Source organism: Rhagoletis pomonella, unplaced genomic scaffold, assembly GCF_013731165.1.
Source record: "Rhagoletis pomonella isolate Grant_MI unplaced genomic scaffold, Rhpom_1.0 Rhpom_scaffold_00006, whole genome shotgun sequence".
NCBI classification, from domain to species: domain Eukaryota; kingdom Metazoa; phylum Arthropoda; class Insecta; order Diptera; family Tephritidae; genus Rhagoletis; species Rhagoletis pomonella.
The window spans coordinates 50086365-50106930 of record NW_023458560.1 but is presented as its reverse complement, the minus strand read 5'-3'; the positions used below and the strand labels follow the sequence as shown (position 1 = coordinate 50106930).

The following is a 20566-nucleotide window of genomic DNA, read 5'->3' as shown; positions in this document are numbered from 1 at the left end:
TCTAGGCAAAATTTTAAGTCGCCAAGTCCATTTCTTTGGACGTATGATATCGCGAAATTTATATGAAATTTGAAAATAATAATTCGAAACAAAATTTTTTTCAATGAAGATGAAGACAAATATTTGCTAAATGCTATTTCGTTCACAGTTTTATCATTTTCACCATAATTACATATTAAGAAAATAATATTTTTAAGAACGTGGTAAGTCGAAAGACAGTTGCCAAAATTGCCTTGCAAATCTCCATCGCCCTCAGCCCATCAGCCTCCAAATGGTTGTCTTTGAGTACTTAAATACTCGCAAGTACATACATACTTGCAATGGGCCCATTTGTATTCATTAACCGCCACAACAGCAGCTCAATTTCCCTCCTTGGCGGGCGCTGCAAAATTAAAAGTTAAACTAGGCATCATAATTTGTTAACAATCGCACAAAGGCGCAGTGTTTGGCAACTTGCCGCGCTCATTCATGAAAGCATTGCGCGGAACGCATCGTAACAAACACCTTTTTTTTTGTAGAGTTTGTGCCAACAATAGCTCCGGCGTCAAGCGCAACCTGCAACACCAAAACCAAGAAATAAAAAAAAATATATATATTCGTAACAATAAAAATTATGAAAATGTTTAGTCAGCGAATTATGCCGCGCGCTTTGTAGCAGTCAGTTAGTAGGCCCGCAAAATTTGCTTCAGCTCGCGTTTTGTTTTATTTCTTACCATTTTTTATTTTTATTTTTGCTTAATTTGACTGCCCATTTGGTTTGAGCAACTACACCCTTTGCACCAAAACTAACCACCGCCAGCCACCGCCATTTGACTGAGCGCCTTGCTGCTGATTTGACTGACAGCCTCTATTGTCCAATGTGTGGCTATAGGTGGCCGAGGCGTTGCATTTGGGGCGAGTGTTGAGTGTCGTTTCGCTCCAATTTTGGACATTGCCGACACCGCTTCGCTATAATTAAGCGCGGCACATTGGGCTGTCTGTCCGTCGGTAGGAGTTAAAAAGAAATTAAATAAAGCCGTCATTGCGCACGTTCGCCTTTGGTGGGGAAAATCGAGCGCACAGTGGGTGTTTTTTTTATTTGGAAATTTTAGTTGAAAATAAAGTTTTTGTGGAAATTATTTTTGATCGATATCAAAACAATATCTTTTAAAATCCTTATAACAACACTCGCCTCTGGTCAGGCAATTACAAACCTTCGACAAACCTTTTAAAACGCGACTCAATCTTAAGCGTGGTCCAGGCGGAAAGGTTTGCAAGTAAGTAGGCGGTAGAGTATATACTTATAACACTATACGACCGAAAGATCGGAAGCGAAAATTTTGTCAGAAAGTTAGGTGGCAAATCTGGCTCTCCTCTTCCTCGGTTAGGTCGCAACAAGAAGAGGATTGCAGAGAGGAGTTTGCCTCGATTAGTTAGTTCAAAGTTACCCTATATGGGCGTAGCAGCATAAATAAGAATGAGACAACGGACGAACTAGCACCTCGCTCCGCTCTGCACTTCATGTGTCTCACTCGGTGGATATGGGAAATCAAAAGAGGCAGAGTTGTACAGAATGAACTGGATTACCAAGCAGATCTGGAATATGGACGACCCGACTAAGCCAGTGCGGTTTTAAGTATGAGCAAGTAAAGCATCTACAAAATTACGGCTGTCTCTATAGGCCATTGGCCCGCGGGTATACACGCCGAATGGATCGATATACCTTTCAACAGGCCCTTCGCAGTTGCAAGGATTCGGGTTAAAAGAGGATACATGAGGTGAGAGTCACAAAATTGATAAAATTTGCTAATTGCTTCTCGCAAAACATTCAAACCAACCCATTGGGGCGTCCGAAAATTGTGGTACCTCTCATCCTTCGACTATGGCGGCTGCTATATAATTGATACGAACAGCCTTTCTCATATGGAAATTTCCTCAAATTTGATGTCTTGGTCTTTGTGGTCCCTCAGGATGCCTTTCTTCTTACAAGGCCGATAAAAAAAACTTCGCCAATTTCCTCTCCCCTTTGTGAAGATGACCAAACCAAGTGAAGACGGGACTCTACATTTGGTCCTTATATTCTCTTCATCGACGCAAGCAAAGTCTTTTTTTTATGAGAATCACGACGCACGGCTTCACACGGGTTGCATGGGCAGCGATTCATGCGATTAATGGTCCATTGACAAGTCGCCAGGAAGGATAAGACATATCCTACTACGACTGCTTTGGTGGAAGCAGTTCCGAATCCGAAAATTCAGGACGATGAGCCCAGCATGTAGCCATTTTAAACGCCAAGCACCCGCGGGTCGCACTCAGCGTCAAAGAAATCACGCTGATCAAAAAGGGTTGCTGACAGAGATGGATGTAATTCCTGTCCAGGACTAGACATTAGACTATAAGGACATCAAGATACTTTTGCATATATAGTAGGCTATACAGCTCACGTCTCTTGATATCTCGAGTTCATTGCCTACCAGAGTAATGTGGAAGTCGTTGCATTGAGGGAAGTAAGTCTGAATTCTGTGTTGTTTATATTGACGCTGGAATAACTTTTCGCTGCCCATGAGTTTTAGAGAGATCCCTTTGGGATTTCGTTAATCGCTGTGGAAAGACTCTTGACACTGTCACACTAGACCATCTCCATATGCGTCTACCTTAACACTTGCTTTGTTAAATTGTAGGATAATGTCGTTAAGGGCCATCATCCAGAGTACATAGCTGATATAGAGCTTTAGGAGTGTCTCTATTTGCATAAACGGTTAACCTTGCTGAATAAGTGGTAAATATTATATCAAAGCAACATCGCAAAAAAAATATAGAGAACAAGTTTTTTTCTTAACAGCGCTCCCCCCTCGGCAGGCAATGGCAAATATCCGAGTGTATTTCTGCCATGAAAAACTGCTTCTCATAAAAAAATACAATCACCGTTCGGAGTCGGCGTAAAACTGTAGGTCCCTCCTCTTTCTGTGACAATATCAAGGCGCACTCCTCAAATGGGAGGAGAAGCTCATTAAAATTTTAGGGATATTCATTTTAAATTTTAGGGGCGGCTGGTAATCTCCAGTCTTAATAACTTGAATACTCTAAATAACGGGCCTATTGTGCACTCTACTCTTCAAAACACTTCTTCTAGTCTTTAAATGACCAGCAAGTTTAGAAAAGCTTTTGGTGGAAGGTAGTGTATGCTCCATATTGAGTACGGTGACCATATTAAACAACGTAAAATAAAGGAAACTTTTTTTTTCAAAATGATACAAAAAACAAACAAATTGTATGATACAAATACCTTATCGACATCGTAATTTAAATGAAATATTTACCAGTTAATTATATTATTTAATTGCACAAGTTCCCCTTCTTGAAAGAGCCTTAACCGGATTTTAACCGATTCCGAAAAATGTAGCCAAATCCTCATCAAGGACTTCTTCATCCTTTGCTGCCAAAATGCGGGGTTTTATTGTTTTTTTTTTTTTAAGTGGAACTTGAAACTCAGCTTGCATCGCAATCCTGGGCACAACTTTCCCTGTGTTTTTGAGAGCATTGAATTTTACTCAAAGTACATTTGTACGCTACCTGAACGTCAAAGGGTGCCAAGTCCATTTTTTTTAAATTTAGTTTTTGATGCAGAGTGTCAGGTAATACTTGACTACATTGAGTTTTTGTCTCTCCTGAACAATTAAAAAAAATGGACTTGAAACCTTTGCACCCCTAGGTGACGATATATTATTTTTCTAGGAAAATGTGTAAATATTAGTATTTTTTTTTTTTAATTATATAAATTTCCACTATCAGTATTAGCAATGATTCGTCATTTATAGATTGTACAAAGATTACCGATGAAATAAAAATCCTTAAGTAGGAAACGAAAGAAACTGGCGAGGGGTTTAACTATAATTTATAAGGGACCTTTTTAATTTTTCATATTCTCTGTTTAAAAAATTGACCTCTGAGAAATACAGAGCACAGAAGGCGTCCATTATTTGGAAAAGAAAAAAATTTTAAAGGAGAGGGGGTTAAAATAAAGAACTGTCCTTTAAAAAAAAATACGGATGGTCACCGTAACCTTGAGCCTAGTCTCTTCTCTTAATTAGAAGCCTAGAAATTAGCAGATATTTAAATAAAAACGGGGAAAAAATATTATTAATGAAATACGCCCAGTTTGCTCACTGATTGTTTGACAAGATTTTATTAAAAAATCGCAAATAAAATAAAGACTTTAAATGTCAAACTGCTCTGGAGCTTTTACGATTTTTCGAGAAAATAGTGCCATATCAATAAGTATTTTGTACAAAATTGTGTGCAAACCTAACGTCTACCTTCCTGCTCCACAGTCGCACAACTCTGCCCAAACGAAGCCATTGAGCGATAATCGTAGTTTAGTAGAAAAGCAAACTGTTTTCCATAACAATAAGAACACCGTAAATTGAACAAACACAACACAAAAGCGTAACACCTTCCCATCAAACAACAAACACAAAAACACTATACTACAGGCAAAACAACAACAACAAACATGCAGCGTGTTTAAGCCAACTATTTATAAGGCAAATAGCCATTTCTTTGGCCAAGCGGCGAATCGAAAAGCGATTGGGGATGATGAATAACTGACTATTACAATGAATGTATAGTAGATGAGACGAGCCAAGTCAGAGGAGTAGAGGTGTTAGCAAATGGGCTGGCCACATCAGGTGTTAATTTGAGTATTTAACATTGGTGGCAAAAAAAAAATTAAATAAAAAAAAAAATGTTTATAAAAATGTGCGCGCTCACTCACCAGCATTCAAATGGCGCGCGTTTGAGCTGCAGATAATAAATAAGGCGAAACGGCAATAACACCTTTGGCAACAACAGTTTTAAACAATAATATGCTATCTATATGTGTGCACATATTTATTAAGAAACAATTGAAGAGATAACCCAACAACAAGCGTAAGCACCAGCGCTGTGCAATTATCTTATCGTCGTCATTAGGCGCCGCTTACGAAGCAAGCGCGGCTTTCTTGGTCTTATTGTTGCCCATTGCCGTCAGTTGGCTTTTGTTTGAAGTATGGTTTCGTTTACTCTTCGCTATACATATTTCTTTGCTGGTTTTTCTATTAATCTTTTTTCAATGTGTATGGATATTTATACTAGTCACTATTGTAAGTTTTTCTCTGCGCTACAATGGCGGCTTAGTGCAATTCACGGTTGTTGTTTTACTACTTTTTTCTTTTCTTAAATTTTGCATGTCTTTTTGGGCGACTGTACACTACGTTAGTGTATCTTACAACGGCGGCCTCCAAATACCTTGCGTTCTGGTTGAAGAAGTCCTGCTTATATCCCCGACGGGAAACGATAGACTGAAGCAAAGTCGACAGCGGGAGCGTCTCAGTGGTCAAGCGGTCCATGGGGAAGGATATAAGCTACGAGGAGACCAGGGAGCTAGCGAAAGAGCCCATTATATCACCTCAAAGGACATATCGGCTAAGAGGTTCCCATCAAAGAGTTTCACTCCATAGGAACAAGCCCTAAGCAAGGTTCCAAAACCTTGGGAACGACACAGCGAGGGATAAGCCAGTGGGGGCAGTAATAGTGCCCACGACCGAGGCAAACATGCCTCACGAAGAAGCTGGAAAAGTTGCGTAGACATAGTCCCCTAGGACAATCCATCTACGATTTGATCGACGGATGATGTCTATTCGAAATGCCATCGTTAAGGCATTTAGAAACGATAAATACATATAGGGCTAAAAACTATATTTTTGTTGGTTGCACTTTCCATCTGCAACTGCGAAGTGATTAAAAGCCAGAGTACGGAAGCTTGGTCCCTGGAAAGGGGGAAAGGGGAAGGTGGTAGCGGATACTGAGTTGCTTCACCGCATAATTCCGGTAAGCTTCTTCGCGAAACTGCATAACTCCAAGAATGACGACACGCTACTACTACTTTTTAAGGGGCAGAATGGAGACCTGCAAATAATGGCCTGGCAAATTTTAAATCGTGCGCGCAAGTTCACAATGACGGAAATCAGCATTACGCTAGACCCGATTTCGGCAAACATGCTCAAGTATAGATAAACGACTTTCGAACGATCAAGTTGAGAGAAAAAGCCAAGCCGTCGATGCAGTGATAGCAAATTATGCCGCTTAAAAGGACGGAACGAGCACGGCGAACAACCCTGCTACTGGAAGTCTGTCATTGTGATTCCGAGTGGACTCTCAACGGAAGAAAAAGAGCAGAAACAGCCATCGCAGGATCCGGTTATGGAAAAACTGTTGCCTGACGCAAGACACCGTATCATCGCCTGCGCGACCAGTAGCAACATCATGAGTAAAAAAGGCAGTAGGTGCTGGACAGAGCCCAGTAAAATGTCAGGTACATCGGCTCTCCTCAGAGTATTATATGACCACTCCAAAGCGGCTACTGATCAAAGGTGGGTGCAAGGGCAGCCGAGGAAAAGGCCAGCCACAAAGACCGCAAGTAATGTCATCTCTCTCTATAACCAACCAGGAACCCTAGCTACTATGTGGTGAGGAAAAAGGTCTAAAGACAAATAATGCTGAGATGATATATGCCACCAGTCCACGCCCTATAGCGGCAATGCTATTTATCAAAAAAACTAACGTTTCTTCCTCTTTTGCAGTTCATGACGGCGGATCTGATTAGAGTTTGGGCTTGAATTCACGGTCCCGGCGGGGTATAACAGACATTACTTGCCTCAGCATACATTCCGGGCAAAAAGGAGATGGAATCGAGCGAGCACTGCAAGTGGACCCTCTGCTGTGACGCCAATTCGGCAAGCGGTGAGTACCTCATCGAGTTTATTAGTAGCTATAATATAAATATTATAAACCGTAGCAATGAACCGACTTTTAGAAAAGCTCTGTTGGGGAGAATATTGGATATAACCATAAGCAGCCAAAACATGTTCCGATTAATACCAACCTCTTAATAATCTTCTTCAAACACCTAAAAAATATTCTAAATATTCGAACTATAGGCTTCTTAACACTCTTTCGTTTGACACCCATATTATAGCATTTCGTATAACTTGTGTAAAATTAAATTTAATTTGGGGTTTCAAATAGGTGGTAACCCTTTTCAAAATAGTTTCAAACATAAATTTCGTCTGACAACCAAATTGTGATATATTACTCTTACAGCCGTATTCTAACAAAGTCACAAACTTTAGCTCATCACTGCTGTGATTTCTACTGCGCCTCAAAGCTTGCTGCTGCAAAAAATATGCCGCTACAATACAAATTTTTAAATTTTTGTGTATTTTTCTAGCACTCAAAATCGAATTTTTTGTGACACATTTCTCGGCGCACTAGAAATCACAACAGTGATGAGCTCAGTTTTGTGACTCTGTTAGAATAGAGGGGTTAGTTTAAATTAAATTTTGAGTTTCTTAAGCGGGTGTCAACCCTCCAACATTTAGTTAAGAAATAAAGCCTTTTCAAAAACATTGCGATTGATACCCATATTGTAATAATTCATTTAAATTATCAAATAATTTCAAGTTAATTTTTTAACAGGTGGCAACTCTTTAATTTAGTTCAGTTTTGTGGCGAAGGGTGCAGATCTGATGACCTTCACAAAAGTGCCGTAATTGATTTTGTGAGTATTTTTCTGTATAATAATGAGTTATTTTAATCTTAACCTCAATCTAGCTCTTGATCATAATCCTAATCTTAATGTTAATCGTGACTGACCAGCCCCGCCATTCCGTACCTTCTTCTGTCGCTTTTTTCGTATGGAATTGGAACCCGATGACAGTGCAGCTTTTCAGTTGCATCGATATCTGCATTTACTCCCAACCGAAGGCAAAGAAGTTTCACTTCAAAAAAATTTGTTCCCGTTCCAAGGGTATGGATGGCCCTTAGTTGTGAACATATCTACTAACCGCGATTTGTAAATACATAGCTCGGTACTGTGTTGGTCAATGGGTGTAGCGTTTTCCAAACTACGGTCAAAATGTTAGGTTTTACAACGACGAAACGTTTGAAGAAAAATATTCGCCAGTATTACCGTTGTGCGACTAAAGGCCAAATTAGAGGTACCATAACCATAACGCCTTAGCCATAACGTAGCACGTAAGGTGTGGTTACCGTGAAAAACCAGAATTCAATAGATACCTACGGTTATGGTTATGGCTCTGGTGTTATAGTAAGGCACCAATAATCGTTTACAGAGCTGCGCGTACGTTTTATCGGAACATTTATTTGCTATTGTTATGGTTATGGCTATGGTATGGCACCACTAATTCAGCCTTAAAGTCGGCATTTGGCATCTTAAAGAGACCTTTAAAACTGAGTGACATTTAAAAAAAAAGGAATCAACAGTACAAGATCCAGAAATTAGCAGAGTTAATACTGAAACCCCCAAATATCACTTTTTCTTACATATAAATGTTCTTTCTGTGCATTAATATGATTGTGTATCATTGAGTTGACGCCTCCGTTTACTTAGTTCTTAATTGAATTTGATTTAACACTCTGCCGCTTCGCATGTCCAGACTCCAGATTCTTACTAAATTTAAGCGAAGTCATTGTTGTGCGTTTATTAGAGACTTCCTGTTACGATGGCATTACGCATTGCTGTGTTTCTATGGAATTCGTTGGAATTTCTTACATACATACATACATACATTGTTATTTGTCACATCAACAGATTAATCCAAACTAGCAGCAGTTCAATTAACGAGGCGCGAAATGTTGCGAGAAATTGTGGAAGGGAAGCGATGTAATTGCAATAAAAATTTAATGTAGTTAATGTACGATTTATATGCATGCAAAAGTAGTGCGAAAATTTAAACGAACTTAATCGGAAAACAAAAGAAAAATATGATATATTTACTCGATTTTTTTCCATATTTCTAATCAGAGCGGCCGCAATGACTCAGTTATTAGAGGTACGTACTACCACTCTGTAGGACCTAGGTTCAATCCCTGCTCCCAATAATTTCTAAAATTAGAAAAGGTTTTTCTAATAGTGACCAACCTCCGAGTGTATTTCTGCCATGAAAAAGTCTCTCATAAAATCCTTTTGCCTTTCGGTTTCTCCATAAAGTATACCGTTATCTTCAGCCCAATGACTTCTATCCAGAGACCCAAAATAACTAATATCCTAATATTTGAGATCAAAAACATCGCCTTGTTTTAAGAGAAATTTTTTTGGTCTTTGTATAGAATCGGTACATGTACTACCGATTTCACGAAATTAAGCGCAAATATCGCCGAGCTCGATTATTGGAACTTGATTTGCTAACATCTGGCAAACCTTTTCAAAAAACTAAAACCACGTAAAAGCAAAGCCCTTTAATTTGACACCTCATTTTTGAAAATAGAACGAACGATACAGATTTGATGACATGAACAATCGTGACGTTAAAGAGAACCAGAGTTTTCTGATCGAAAAATATTGATTTTCAAGAATTCCATACCATTTCCACGAAAAGTTGTTTTTTCCCATACAAAATACATCGAAAAGTTTGAGCGCTTTGAGCGAGCTCTAAATGTTTTTTGATTTCAAAATAAAAAAATAGGGGTACACTTTTTTTCGATATAGAACAATCCTAGGGGGTGAGAGCATTAAAATTCCGACTTTACCTATTTTGGACCACCCTAATGTACATGCATACATACATACATTTTTCCCCTTTACTATTTCATCAACGGCGTTTAGTGTCTCCAAACCTTCGTTGACTGAAAAAACGGCTTTGATTTTTTTCAACACTCGTTTCGCAGTAAGCATCTGAGCTTCTAAATATGTACATATAAGTCTAAACCTTATCCGAAATGTTGAAATATTCATTACTTACACTCAGCGGCGGATCTTGGATTATACTAGGGTGGGTTTTGGATTTTTAATTTTATCACTATTGGTTTTTAAGATGGTTATCAAGAACTATCTTTCGGAAGTAGGTGGATATAGATTTTTCGCACCTTTATGGCTAAGGATATGATGGAGCTGCAGCGATTAGTGCTGAATTCCACGCAGCCTAACGTACATACAATTGGATTTGCCTTTATAGCTGGCATCAATAATTCATAGGGGACAGTTGAGGCTTTACATAATTTTTTTTGTTTAAAGAATATCGAAGAAAAAACCAAACAAGCTGAGCGCAATGTCACGAAGCGGTATCCACGTAAATTGAACTTTAGCCAGATATCTTCGAAGCTCTTGAAGAGAGAGCAGCATGGAAAAACGACCAATCAGCAACAAAAAACTTCTCAGTTCCAGCAGGACGTTAAAGGCGGAACTTTAAGGTGAATCTTAAAAGTAGCATACATTCATTATAGTGCATACTTAATGCTCGTATATTTTTTCTCACAAAAAAATTGTATATTGCTACAAAGAAAAAAAAAACATTTTTTAGAGTACAGTCAAGGCACATTAAACAGGTAGTATCAGTAGAGCAAAAACAACATTTGCGTGTATTTTGTTGTTGCTTCTGGTATCGAAAGTGTCAACAACTGTTCTGAATTTTTTCATCTAAATCAAAGCGTGCCATGTGAAATACAAAAAATTATAAAAAATAAAAAATTGAAATCGGAAAAAATAAAAATTGATGCAACTTTCTTTCCTAGTAAATTTGTTTGCTTCTCGAAGCATTGATCCATCCTTTGCAAGGCCCAGTAATCGGCGGTCGTGCTGCCGAGTTGGGCGAACGTTCCAAAAGCTGCTATTCAATCGCTTGTTTTGTATGGAAAAAGGTTTCACAAGCAAATGGATTTTAACAACTTATAATTTTCGTGAGAAAAAATTAAAAATATTTGACATTTTCGAGACCAAATAATTTGAAAATAAATCAAATCAGCTGCTCTACTGATACTACCTGTTCAATGTACCTTGGAGTACAGTATTTTTTGAAATATTTTTTTTTCAATAAAAACAGGAATTCCTGGTACTATGTGTTTTTGTAGCACACCACACGACAAAATGATACGATGTAATAAAAGCCGGGCAAATCCAAATTTCTAACTTTGTACAAAAATTATAAAAATCCGAATTCTTAGCCTCTTGAAACATGCACTTTATTACCGAAATTTAATGGGCTACAAAACTGCATACTTAGAATTTTTTTAAAAATAGTGAATAAAAAATGTTTGTCAAAATTTTTTCAATTTCTCTACAAAGTTTGAAATATAGATTTATATAGTGATTAAGTTTTATATAATTAGCTAGACTTTAATAAAACATTAATAAACATTAAATGAGTGAAAGAAAAGTAGTCAAAGCTGTCAAAATTTCCGGTTCCTAGTTTTTCACATGACTATATGTATATGTGGCGTATGCGGATGATGTTGTAATAGCAGCTAAGGGGCCAATTCCTCTCTACCGTTAGCGAAATTCTTGAAAGAACCCTGGGAAGACTACACGCCTGTGTTGCGAGAAGCGGCCTAAATGTGAATCTAGCCAAGACAGAACTTATCTTATTTACAAACAGACACAAAATTCCACAATTCAAACTACCGTCGCTAGACGGCAAAGCACTCTCATTATCCCCCAGCGCAAAGTATCTTAGATAACATAAGGCCTACATAGAATGCAAGATAATATTCAGTAGAAAGTGGGAACTAATACCTAAACTTGTGATATGGATGTATACCGCGTGCATAAGGCCAATTCTAACATACGGCGCCTTGGTTGGGTGGGCCGGCAAGCGCAGGAGTTTCCGACAGAAGCTCTAAATCCTATACTGAATTTAGTCACTATTGATATCCACCTGAAAAAAGTTGCTATGAAGGACTAGACACTTCGGACATGGATTGATCATAAATAAATGCAATTAAATAGGACTACAGACCATACGGTAAGCAATTTGGACTTCAGCTGTAACGTGCAAGTGCAGGGATCTTAGAAAAATTTAAAATCCTAGGCAATAGAGTTGGGCACAAGAGTAAACAACAAATATATTCTGACAGCCAGGCGACGCTATTAGCAATAGCCTCACCGGTTACCAAATCCAAGCTAGTTAGGGAAGGCAAAGGATTACCCTTTGGAATAGTGCAAGGTGCACGCTTTACTTTGAACTGGCTAGATGCAGGTGGTCAGATATACAGACTTGTAAGATATCGAGAAACACAGGAAGAAGACCTCGGACCTGCTTAGCAGACAAGGCCAGAGGTATTTAGAATTTTAGCAGGCTTTTTTCGTATTTTGGAAAAATATAGCAGCATCCATTTTTGGAATTCAAAAAAAGTAATACTGCGAAAAAAGGGTGACAGGTAATAAGATCAACGGAAATAAGGTCAATTGACTTTATTTCCCACCCTGGCGCGCACACCACGTCACGCTACGCCGCGGCCCCCCGGCCCCCCCTTCCCCGTCTCCCGCCGTGCTGTAACGCAGGTAGATTTATTTTTTGTATACGTTGAAATAAAATTTTTATATATTTTAAACATCGAGGGCTTATATTCAATAATACCTTCTATCTGCACATTTTTATATTTGTAAGTTATTGGAAGCAGGGATGCCAACTTAGCTCAAACCATGCCATTTGTCCCTATTTTACTTCAAATGGCACTTCATTTTTCAATTTGGCACAAAGTGTGAATCCTTTGCGTGCACTTCTTTTTCTCAACTAAAATTTTCTAATTTATAAAGGTTATTCAACTGGTTTATCTTATTTTATCATTGCACTTTTGTTTGGAAAATGTAGCTTTATTTTATTGCTAAATGTGAATGATTAAAAGGAATGACACCTTTTTTGGCACTTTTATTTTTCTATTTGGCACTTTTTTATCCTCAATATGGCACCTCATAACTAAGGATAGCCATGATTGGAAGATTTCTGCTGTGTTTTGGGGCAACAACTTGTTTGCAGTAAAAAAAGCATATAATTTGTGTTTCAAAAATGTGTGAATGGCTTGAATGTGCCATCTAATAAATAGTGTCGTCGTTCGCCTTGCTTTTAAATGATGTCACAAATTGCTGCCGGAGACATGAGTACAGTGTAAGAAAATTGTTTCCTTATAGAAAGGTTATAACACAGAATTCTTTCAGTGTTCCTCCAGGGTTTTTACACTCTTTCTTCAAATATTTCTCGTATTCCAGCTGGGCGCAGGCGTTTAGTTTTTCGCATCGTATTTTTACATATTCCTAATTTAAACTTTTTTAATAAAATCAATTGGTGGTAGTTCATGATTGTGTGTGGATTAATATCAAACACTGAGGATTTGGCAATAAACTTTTTCATGTATTAAAAAACAACACTTACGGGGCAATGTTTATTGTAAGAACAACATTTTTTCTATGAATCGACATACTTTAAGCATTGTTGACGCTATTTCCATTTGAATGAGGAAATAGCGTCAATGACTTTATTTCCAAATTTTTGTTGACTTTATTTCGCTTTTGAAAAGGTAATAATGTCAATTGACTTTATTTCGCACCAGGGTGGGAAAAAAAAGGATGCCAAAGTCAGTTTAATATCTTGGTTAATTGTGGTTAATGTCTGTTTATTAGAAGGTCGTGTTGCAAAAATGTTGAGATTTTTTTTAAGTTTAATATAACTTTTTGTAAGCGTAGGAGTAAGTTTAAGGTTAAATTCACATTAGTTTGAAAGCTTAGCTTTCTTTTGAAGAAAAATGATGGGCAAATGGTTTATAACTGTGTACCGTTACAATTCAATCAATATGCTATTTTCTACAAAGAGGCGGAACATAATTTTGAAAGCATTTCAAATTTAATGAGCAATGAAATTTAAGCAATGAAATTTAATTTATCAATTTATTTCAAACTCGGGCGTGCCTCTGTTTATATACTAGCTTTTACCCGCGACCTGGGTTCAAGCGCGGTTCAACCCAACATAAAAAAAAATAAAAAACAAAACAATGTTTTTCTAATAGCGGTCGCCCCATGGCATGCAATGGCAAACCTCCGAGTGTATTTCTGCCATGAAAAACAGCTTCTAATAAAAAAAATTACAATCGCCGTTCATAGTCGGCGTAAAACTGTAGGTCCCGTGACAACATCAAGGCGCACGCCACAAATCGGAGGAGAATCTCGGCCAAACACTAACATGAATCTATTATTATTTTGCCCGTGATTTTGTATGCGTGGAATTTAGAAGCAGGCATATACCTATATGTTTATTTTTTCAGTGACTATTGAGAATCAAATACCAATAAAATAGACTTGGTACTGATTTCATATAAATACGCTCCGAATTCCAGTACTCCACCACAATTACTTTCAGAGATATGCGTTAGCGAAATTCAAGGTGTGTGCGAGGTGCCACGGCCACTTTTCCAATAACCTCTAGTTTCCTACTTGAGCATGGGACGGGTTTAATATAGTCGTTTAAAGTACAAAACCGCGTATCGTCGTTTTGCAAAACCTCGTAGCTGACATTTGTGCCAAAAAAGATATTTGATCGCCGTAAGCTCCTGCCATCAAGTCCTTATTCATTCATACTAAAATATCAATATTTAGACATAAGAAGAACAGATAAGTAGGTATAAAACAGAGAGCCGTTTTGAAATAAGACAAGTTTTGCTCTCTCCTATAAAATTTTGGCAACCTCACATACGAGGTTTTGCATTTTCTTGATACGCGGTTATGTACTTCAAACGACGATATAGTAAGTATATCCGTACCAAATTCCGGTGCTCCATCGCAAATACTTTCAGAGATATGCGGTAGCACAATTCAAGCTGTGAGCGAGGTACTACGCCCACTTTTCAAATAAGATAATTTCGTGGGGTAAAAAGGATCTCATATTTTAAGTTGGACCGCTAGCAATACATCAGTGAAAACTGCGTTCAATACTATGCAATAGTTGTTGAGTGATGAGCGTACAAACATATTATGTACATATGTATAGGCAGACAGACAAAAAATCGAAACATTGTCATTTGGTTTGTTGGTGTTATAGTTTTTCTATAATACATATCTATAATGTACAGACATCGACCTGTTAGAATTTTATTATGTGTAAAGATAATTAGATAGTCTAGTCTATTCAATAAATTTCAGAACTTTATTTCGGTTAATTCTCTACATTTTATATAGGCGCGTGCTGAGTAAAAGCTCTCTCTGCCCACTGCTGGTCTAGAGCCTGGCTAGATTTCCGTAACTGAGATTTTCTCAACACTTCTAAACCCGGTTCTTGCATGGAAATTCCCTCTACGGTTCATCTATTCCGACGCTTGGTAGATTTTCTTAACAATGTTCTCACCCAGTAGCCTCTAGACCAGTTTCCCATACAAAAGTTTGTCATAAATAATCACTGCGCTGATCAGATTCTCTTAAGAACGGTTATCTCTCGAAGAGCCGGAACGCGCACTACCACGCAATAAATTGACTTGAGTAACCAGTTCAGGCGCTAGTTAGATTTTCTCAAGTAGGTTTACGTTGGCAGCACCAGGAGAGTATGTGTCTTGCAACAGCCTAAAAAGGGTAAGCTTGACGGGTGGAGGTTAGGTTGCCGAGAAAAAATGTATCATCTTAGAGCCTGGAATGGCTCCAGAATAATAGTTTTCCTTTGAGATAATCACTTTTAGTGTTGAGAAGATTTCCTTAACTGAGATACCGTTTAGCACTGCCTATTCTCGCTGTATCCTACAATATTATACCTGGAGTAACCAATCCTGTCACTGGCAAGAGTTTTCTTGATACCGCCATGACAAGCTCTGGCAATAATAACTAAGTATCAGGGCGCTGGTTATTTTTCCGAAGCTAAACTTTCTGTACCAGAGGTTAGACTGGCTGTAGTATACAAGAACTCATCAGAGATTTTCATTGCTCTTGAAAAAAAGTTATGTCTCTTAGTTCGCGGACTGCCTTTAGCGCTCAACATCTTGACTTGGTCAACTGATTCTGGTGCTGGCTAGATTTTCCTCGTAATAATTCCCTTGTCGCCAACAGCACAAGCTCTGGGCAAACGTCTGCGTTACAATGGTATCAGCGCACTGAAACCGCTAAAGTACATTTTCAATGCAAAAATAATCCGAATTTAGGACTGCACTGTTATTCATAAGAGGGTCTGCATAATAAAGCGCACACGTGGCTAGCTAAAATTCCAAGATAGCTTTTGTTCAGAAATGTAGGAAAGGACATATAAAGAATCTATTCCAAGGGCCGGTCCGGCAATTTTAATAAGAGTTGGTATGGAATAGTAAAAATGACATTGGTCAGAACTCCAGAAAAGTGAGAGTTGTTGCAAAGAATTCTTAGAACGGCTCTATGTCACTTTCCGAAAAGAGTTTTCCTGATGATATCCAGAATAACAGAACAGGCCCAGTCTTACATTTTATATTACGGACTGTATGGGAGCTCTGACTAGTCATTAGACGGAAGCTATCCAGAATGACTGTCCAAAATCTAGATTTTTTTCCTGCCGGTATGTTTTGAGAAGTTCAATGAGAGTTCATTAAAAATGCCAGTTAGCTAAAAATCACCTACAAAAATGTTAAGCCGGATTTTACCATATGTATTATATACGAATTTGGGGTGCGATGAATTATGGTTACAAAAGGGCGTGAGGCAAAAAATTAATCTTCTTTCTAGAGACGGAAGTGAAATTCGGCGAGCATAGTTCTAACCTTTTAACTGCACCCTTACTGTTGTTTCAGACCATTTTTTGAAGACGTGCATTAAAAAGTGTTAACTGTGTTTTAACCTTAAATTGACTGTAAGATAGTAAGAGCGGTATTTTGTTATTTTTCAATGGTATTTTAGTCATTAAAGCCAGCTTTATATTTATGTAAAATATAGTTCATTGGGCCTTATGAATAAAAACTAAGCAATTGCTTTTTCTCAACATTTCAGACCTTTTACTCGATTTAAATATTAAAATAAATTTAAGTAAAAGATCATAAAGCCCATTATTTCTGCTCATTTTTTCCAATGTGAAAATAAAACAGACTTTGATTTCAAATTTTAATAAATAAATATTTTTTTTTTATTTTAGGTATTTTTGATTTTTTCGAAAGATTTCATATTCGATACTAGCTAACTGTAATATACATACAAATACATGCATGCTCATCAAACATAAATCGCGTCTCTAAGCAACTTAACGAAAATTTCTTTCAAACGCATTTTTTGTTGTTAAGTATTTTATTTTTGTAATATATTTCGTTTTCAATTACTAAATTTCTATCAATTTAATACTATTATTTTTATTTTGCTAATTTCATACAATCAAAGCCATTGCAAAAGCTCCCCTATGAGACTTTCTGCCTAACTCAAGATCACTGAGCGTCACGCGCGTTGCCTGCTTCACGTCATAAGCGTAGTTTACAAATTTTCTTACGTTTTTTTTTGTTGTTGTTTAGTTATTAACTAACAGCTTTTATGAACTATACATACTTAAATATACTATAACTATATACATACAGCCTCCTCTGCTGCCGCGCCGCAAAACCAGGCGCCCACTCAGCTATCGTTGCGCGCCACCACCGTCACTGGTTTGAGTATCGGCGATAGCGTCGCCGCCACCGCCGGCGTCGCTGATTGTGCCGTCGGCGAAATGGGCTGGCCGGGTGAGGCCTGTTGCGCGCCCAGATGTGCATGCGTAGCGCCTATTTGCAGCTGCTGTTGATGTGGCGCCACCGCCGACAAGTGTTGCAAATGTGGTGAGCCGTGTTGCGGATGCTGAACGACGACCGATTGCGGCGTAGGCGCTGGCGCACCAGCGCCAGCCAAATGTTGTTGATGCCGCTGATGTGCAGCTATGGCCGCCGCGGCCGCATGTTGTTGCAACAATTGCTGATATTGCAAACGTTGATAAAGTTCACTGGTTGCCGCTGCAGCGGCGGCAGGATGTGTTTGATGAGGCCCACAGGCGCCCAACAGCCGCTCCATGCCGCTGCTGTAGTTGGCCATAACGGAGGCGGGTGAGTTAGGAGCGCCGCCAAATTGCATAGACATAGGCAGGCTGGCCGCAGCAGCAGCTGCCGCTGCCACCGCCGGACTCTTTGGCATAAACGGACTGTAGCGGTTGTACATGCTGGCCAGCAGGCTGGGCGCCGTAGCAGCGGACGCAGCGGCGGCGGCGGCGGCGGCTTGTTGTGGATATAAAAATTGGCCAAATTGCGCATAGCCCAGACCGGGGAACATGGGACCGATGAGAGATCGTTTGAAGGCGGCGAGGCGTGAGCGTGAAGCCGCGGTGGTGCGTCGCCGCAGCTTACCCGTGGAACCGCCAATGAACACGTCCTCCGCCGAGGGATCGAGCATCCAGTAATTGCCCTTGCCCGGATCGTCGTAGTGGCGCGGCACCTTGACGAAACACTTATTCAAGCTGAGATTGTGGCGTATCGAATTTTGCCAGCCCTGCTTATTGTCGCGATAGTAGGGGAAATTGGTCATTATGTACTCGTAGATACCGTTCAGCGTCAACCGCTTCTCCGAACTTTGCCGTATGGCCATCATGATGAGCGCATTGTAGGAATAGGGCGGCTTCTCGTTGCCCTTCTTGTCGCTCGCCGGCTTGCCATCCGCTGTTTTCTCGGCATCGGCGGCGTCGCCCTCCGCATTTCCTTCGCCCGCCTCACCCTCCGCATCGCAGTCCACATCCTCCTCTTCGCACTCCTCATCGACGACGCCATCCAGCTCACCCTCTACATCCTCATCAGCGCCCTCCAACTCGCTATCGGCGCTCTCCTCTGCGTGGACACGACCGCCTATCGACGCGCCCTCCCGCGCGCCACGTCCATTGCGCCGCGCATATTTCCGCTGACCATTTTCCAAACTATGCGCGCTCACCTCACTTCCCTCCGTCAGCGGCGGCGGTGACATGCTGGTCACATCGAGATCAGACTCCACCTCGGAGGCGTCATGCTCCTCCGAGCCGAGCGGTGAGTGGCAGGCGTGAAAGTCGACGGGCGGCATGCGTCGGTACTTATCGATATCATGCGGTGGTGGATAGTTTTGTTGTTGTTGTTGCGCGTGTATGGCATATTGATGTTGCAGCGCTGGGTGCTGTTGCAGCGGGTGACTGGTGGCGTGGAGAGTATGATGGTTGTTGTTGTTGTTGTTGTGGTGGTGGTGATGATGATGCGGCTGGTGTTGCGGTGAACGCTGTGGCGATGACGGCTGTTGATGGTGATCCTCTAGCGTTTCAGGCAGAATTGCATTGATGGAGAAACTGGACTTGAGGTGGGGCGTGCGCGCCATTTTATAGAGCAGCGCGGACTCGGCGAGCGTGTAGGCGGCAGTGTGTGAGGCAATGGTTGTAGGCGCCACCTGCTGCTGCTGCTGGTGTTGCTGATGCTGCAGTTGGTGTGGCTGGTGGTGGTTAGCGCTTTCTTGCTGCGCGTTGGGATTTTGGTTATGATTCTGCTGCTGGCTGTGTATATGTTGGTTGTAGCTAAGCGCTAACGCTTGATGATCACTGAGCGCGTTCGACGGCGGTATGCCGGCAATTTTTACCATTTTCATTGAAATACTTTTATGGCGTTTTGGCACCAAATTTTTTAATGAAATTTTGTTAATTTTTATTTTTTTTTTTTTTTGAGTAGAAAGCACTCTAGAGACGCGCGCTTTTGTTTACTAAGCGTTGAGACGCGCGCGCTCACATTTGCTAGCGTTTCTTTTTTTTCTTTTTGATATTTATGCGTGTGCGCTCTTTCAGATAGCAACTAAAAGTCAGAAAGCTACTTTTTTCAATTTGTTTTTATAAATTTACACTTGCTTATAAATTTCCAATTAGCAAAAACTCTTGTTTTTTAATTTCATTAAATTGCGCAAATAATTTTTTCTTTGTTTTAAGTTCGTTGCGCGCTTCATACACAATTCATTCACTCGTTTTCGTCGAAACCGCGCCAGCAACACATCCAACGCGCCTCGTCGTTTATTGTAGACTAAAAATGACACCTCGCTGGCGCAGCTAGCCGCACAAAGGCGGAAACCAGTTTTCCATTCACACATGGAAGACGCCAAGTGACCAAGGGTGTGTGAGTGGGTGTGTGTAGCTGTATGTATGAGTGGAGAGTTCTGCGACCGGTTCGTCTACTCAGCTACATGGCTGCCAGCCAGCCGCACAGTGCCGTAATGCATTGTAAGCGGAACCGCCACCACCACTACAACCACCACCATCGTCGCTCTTGCCAGACACTCAACCAACCATCGTTGCGTTTGACTCTTGCAAGCGCTCCACTACCACCAATGCATTCGAATTGCTTTTAGCCAATCAAAATTGTGGATTATGAGGCTGTACCTTAGGCGCGTTGTTTGTTGTTTGTATGTGTTAATGCCCATAAATGCTATCCCATTCGAATGCTGCCACCAATGGCAACCAGTCAGCTTGCTTCGCTTTTTATTGGACTCCTTTGGTATGCGCTGCGCTTTTTTATAGTTTTTTTTTTTTTTTACTTTGAGTTGTTTAACTCTTTCTTGTATGGACTGCTGTTGCTCTTGCTGTTGTTATTACCGCTGTCATTGCCGTTTGCACTAATTGCAATTGACGTGCTACTCGTTTGCTGTTTTCAGCGGCGGTATTTTATTGTTTGTTTTAAGCTACATGCATACAAACCTAAATATGTACATACGTATGTGCAGGCAATTATACACTACGTCGTAAAAGTCAGCGAATGACTGGCGACCTTAATGCTGGAGAAAAAGGGTGACTACTCCCGATGGACTTGCATAGGTATT

The 20566-nt window shown here is 40.0% G+C and overlaps 1 protein-coding gene across 1 annotated transcript; it reads right to left on the bottom strand.

Annotated features, from left to right (window-relative positions):
- Positions 1-16977: 16977 nt before the first annotated feature.
- On the bottom strand, positions 16978-19842 carry LOC118740906 (fork head domain transcription factor slp2-like). Its single transcript, XM_036472659.1, has one exon. The coding sequence runs from the start codon at positions 19349-19351 to the stop codon at positions 17345-17347; it is 2007 nt and encodes a 668-aa protein (XP_036328552.1). The 5' UTR covers positions 19352-19842; the 3' UTR covers positions 16978-17344.
- Between the last annotated feature and the right edge of the window lie 724 nt (positions 19843-20566).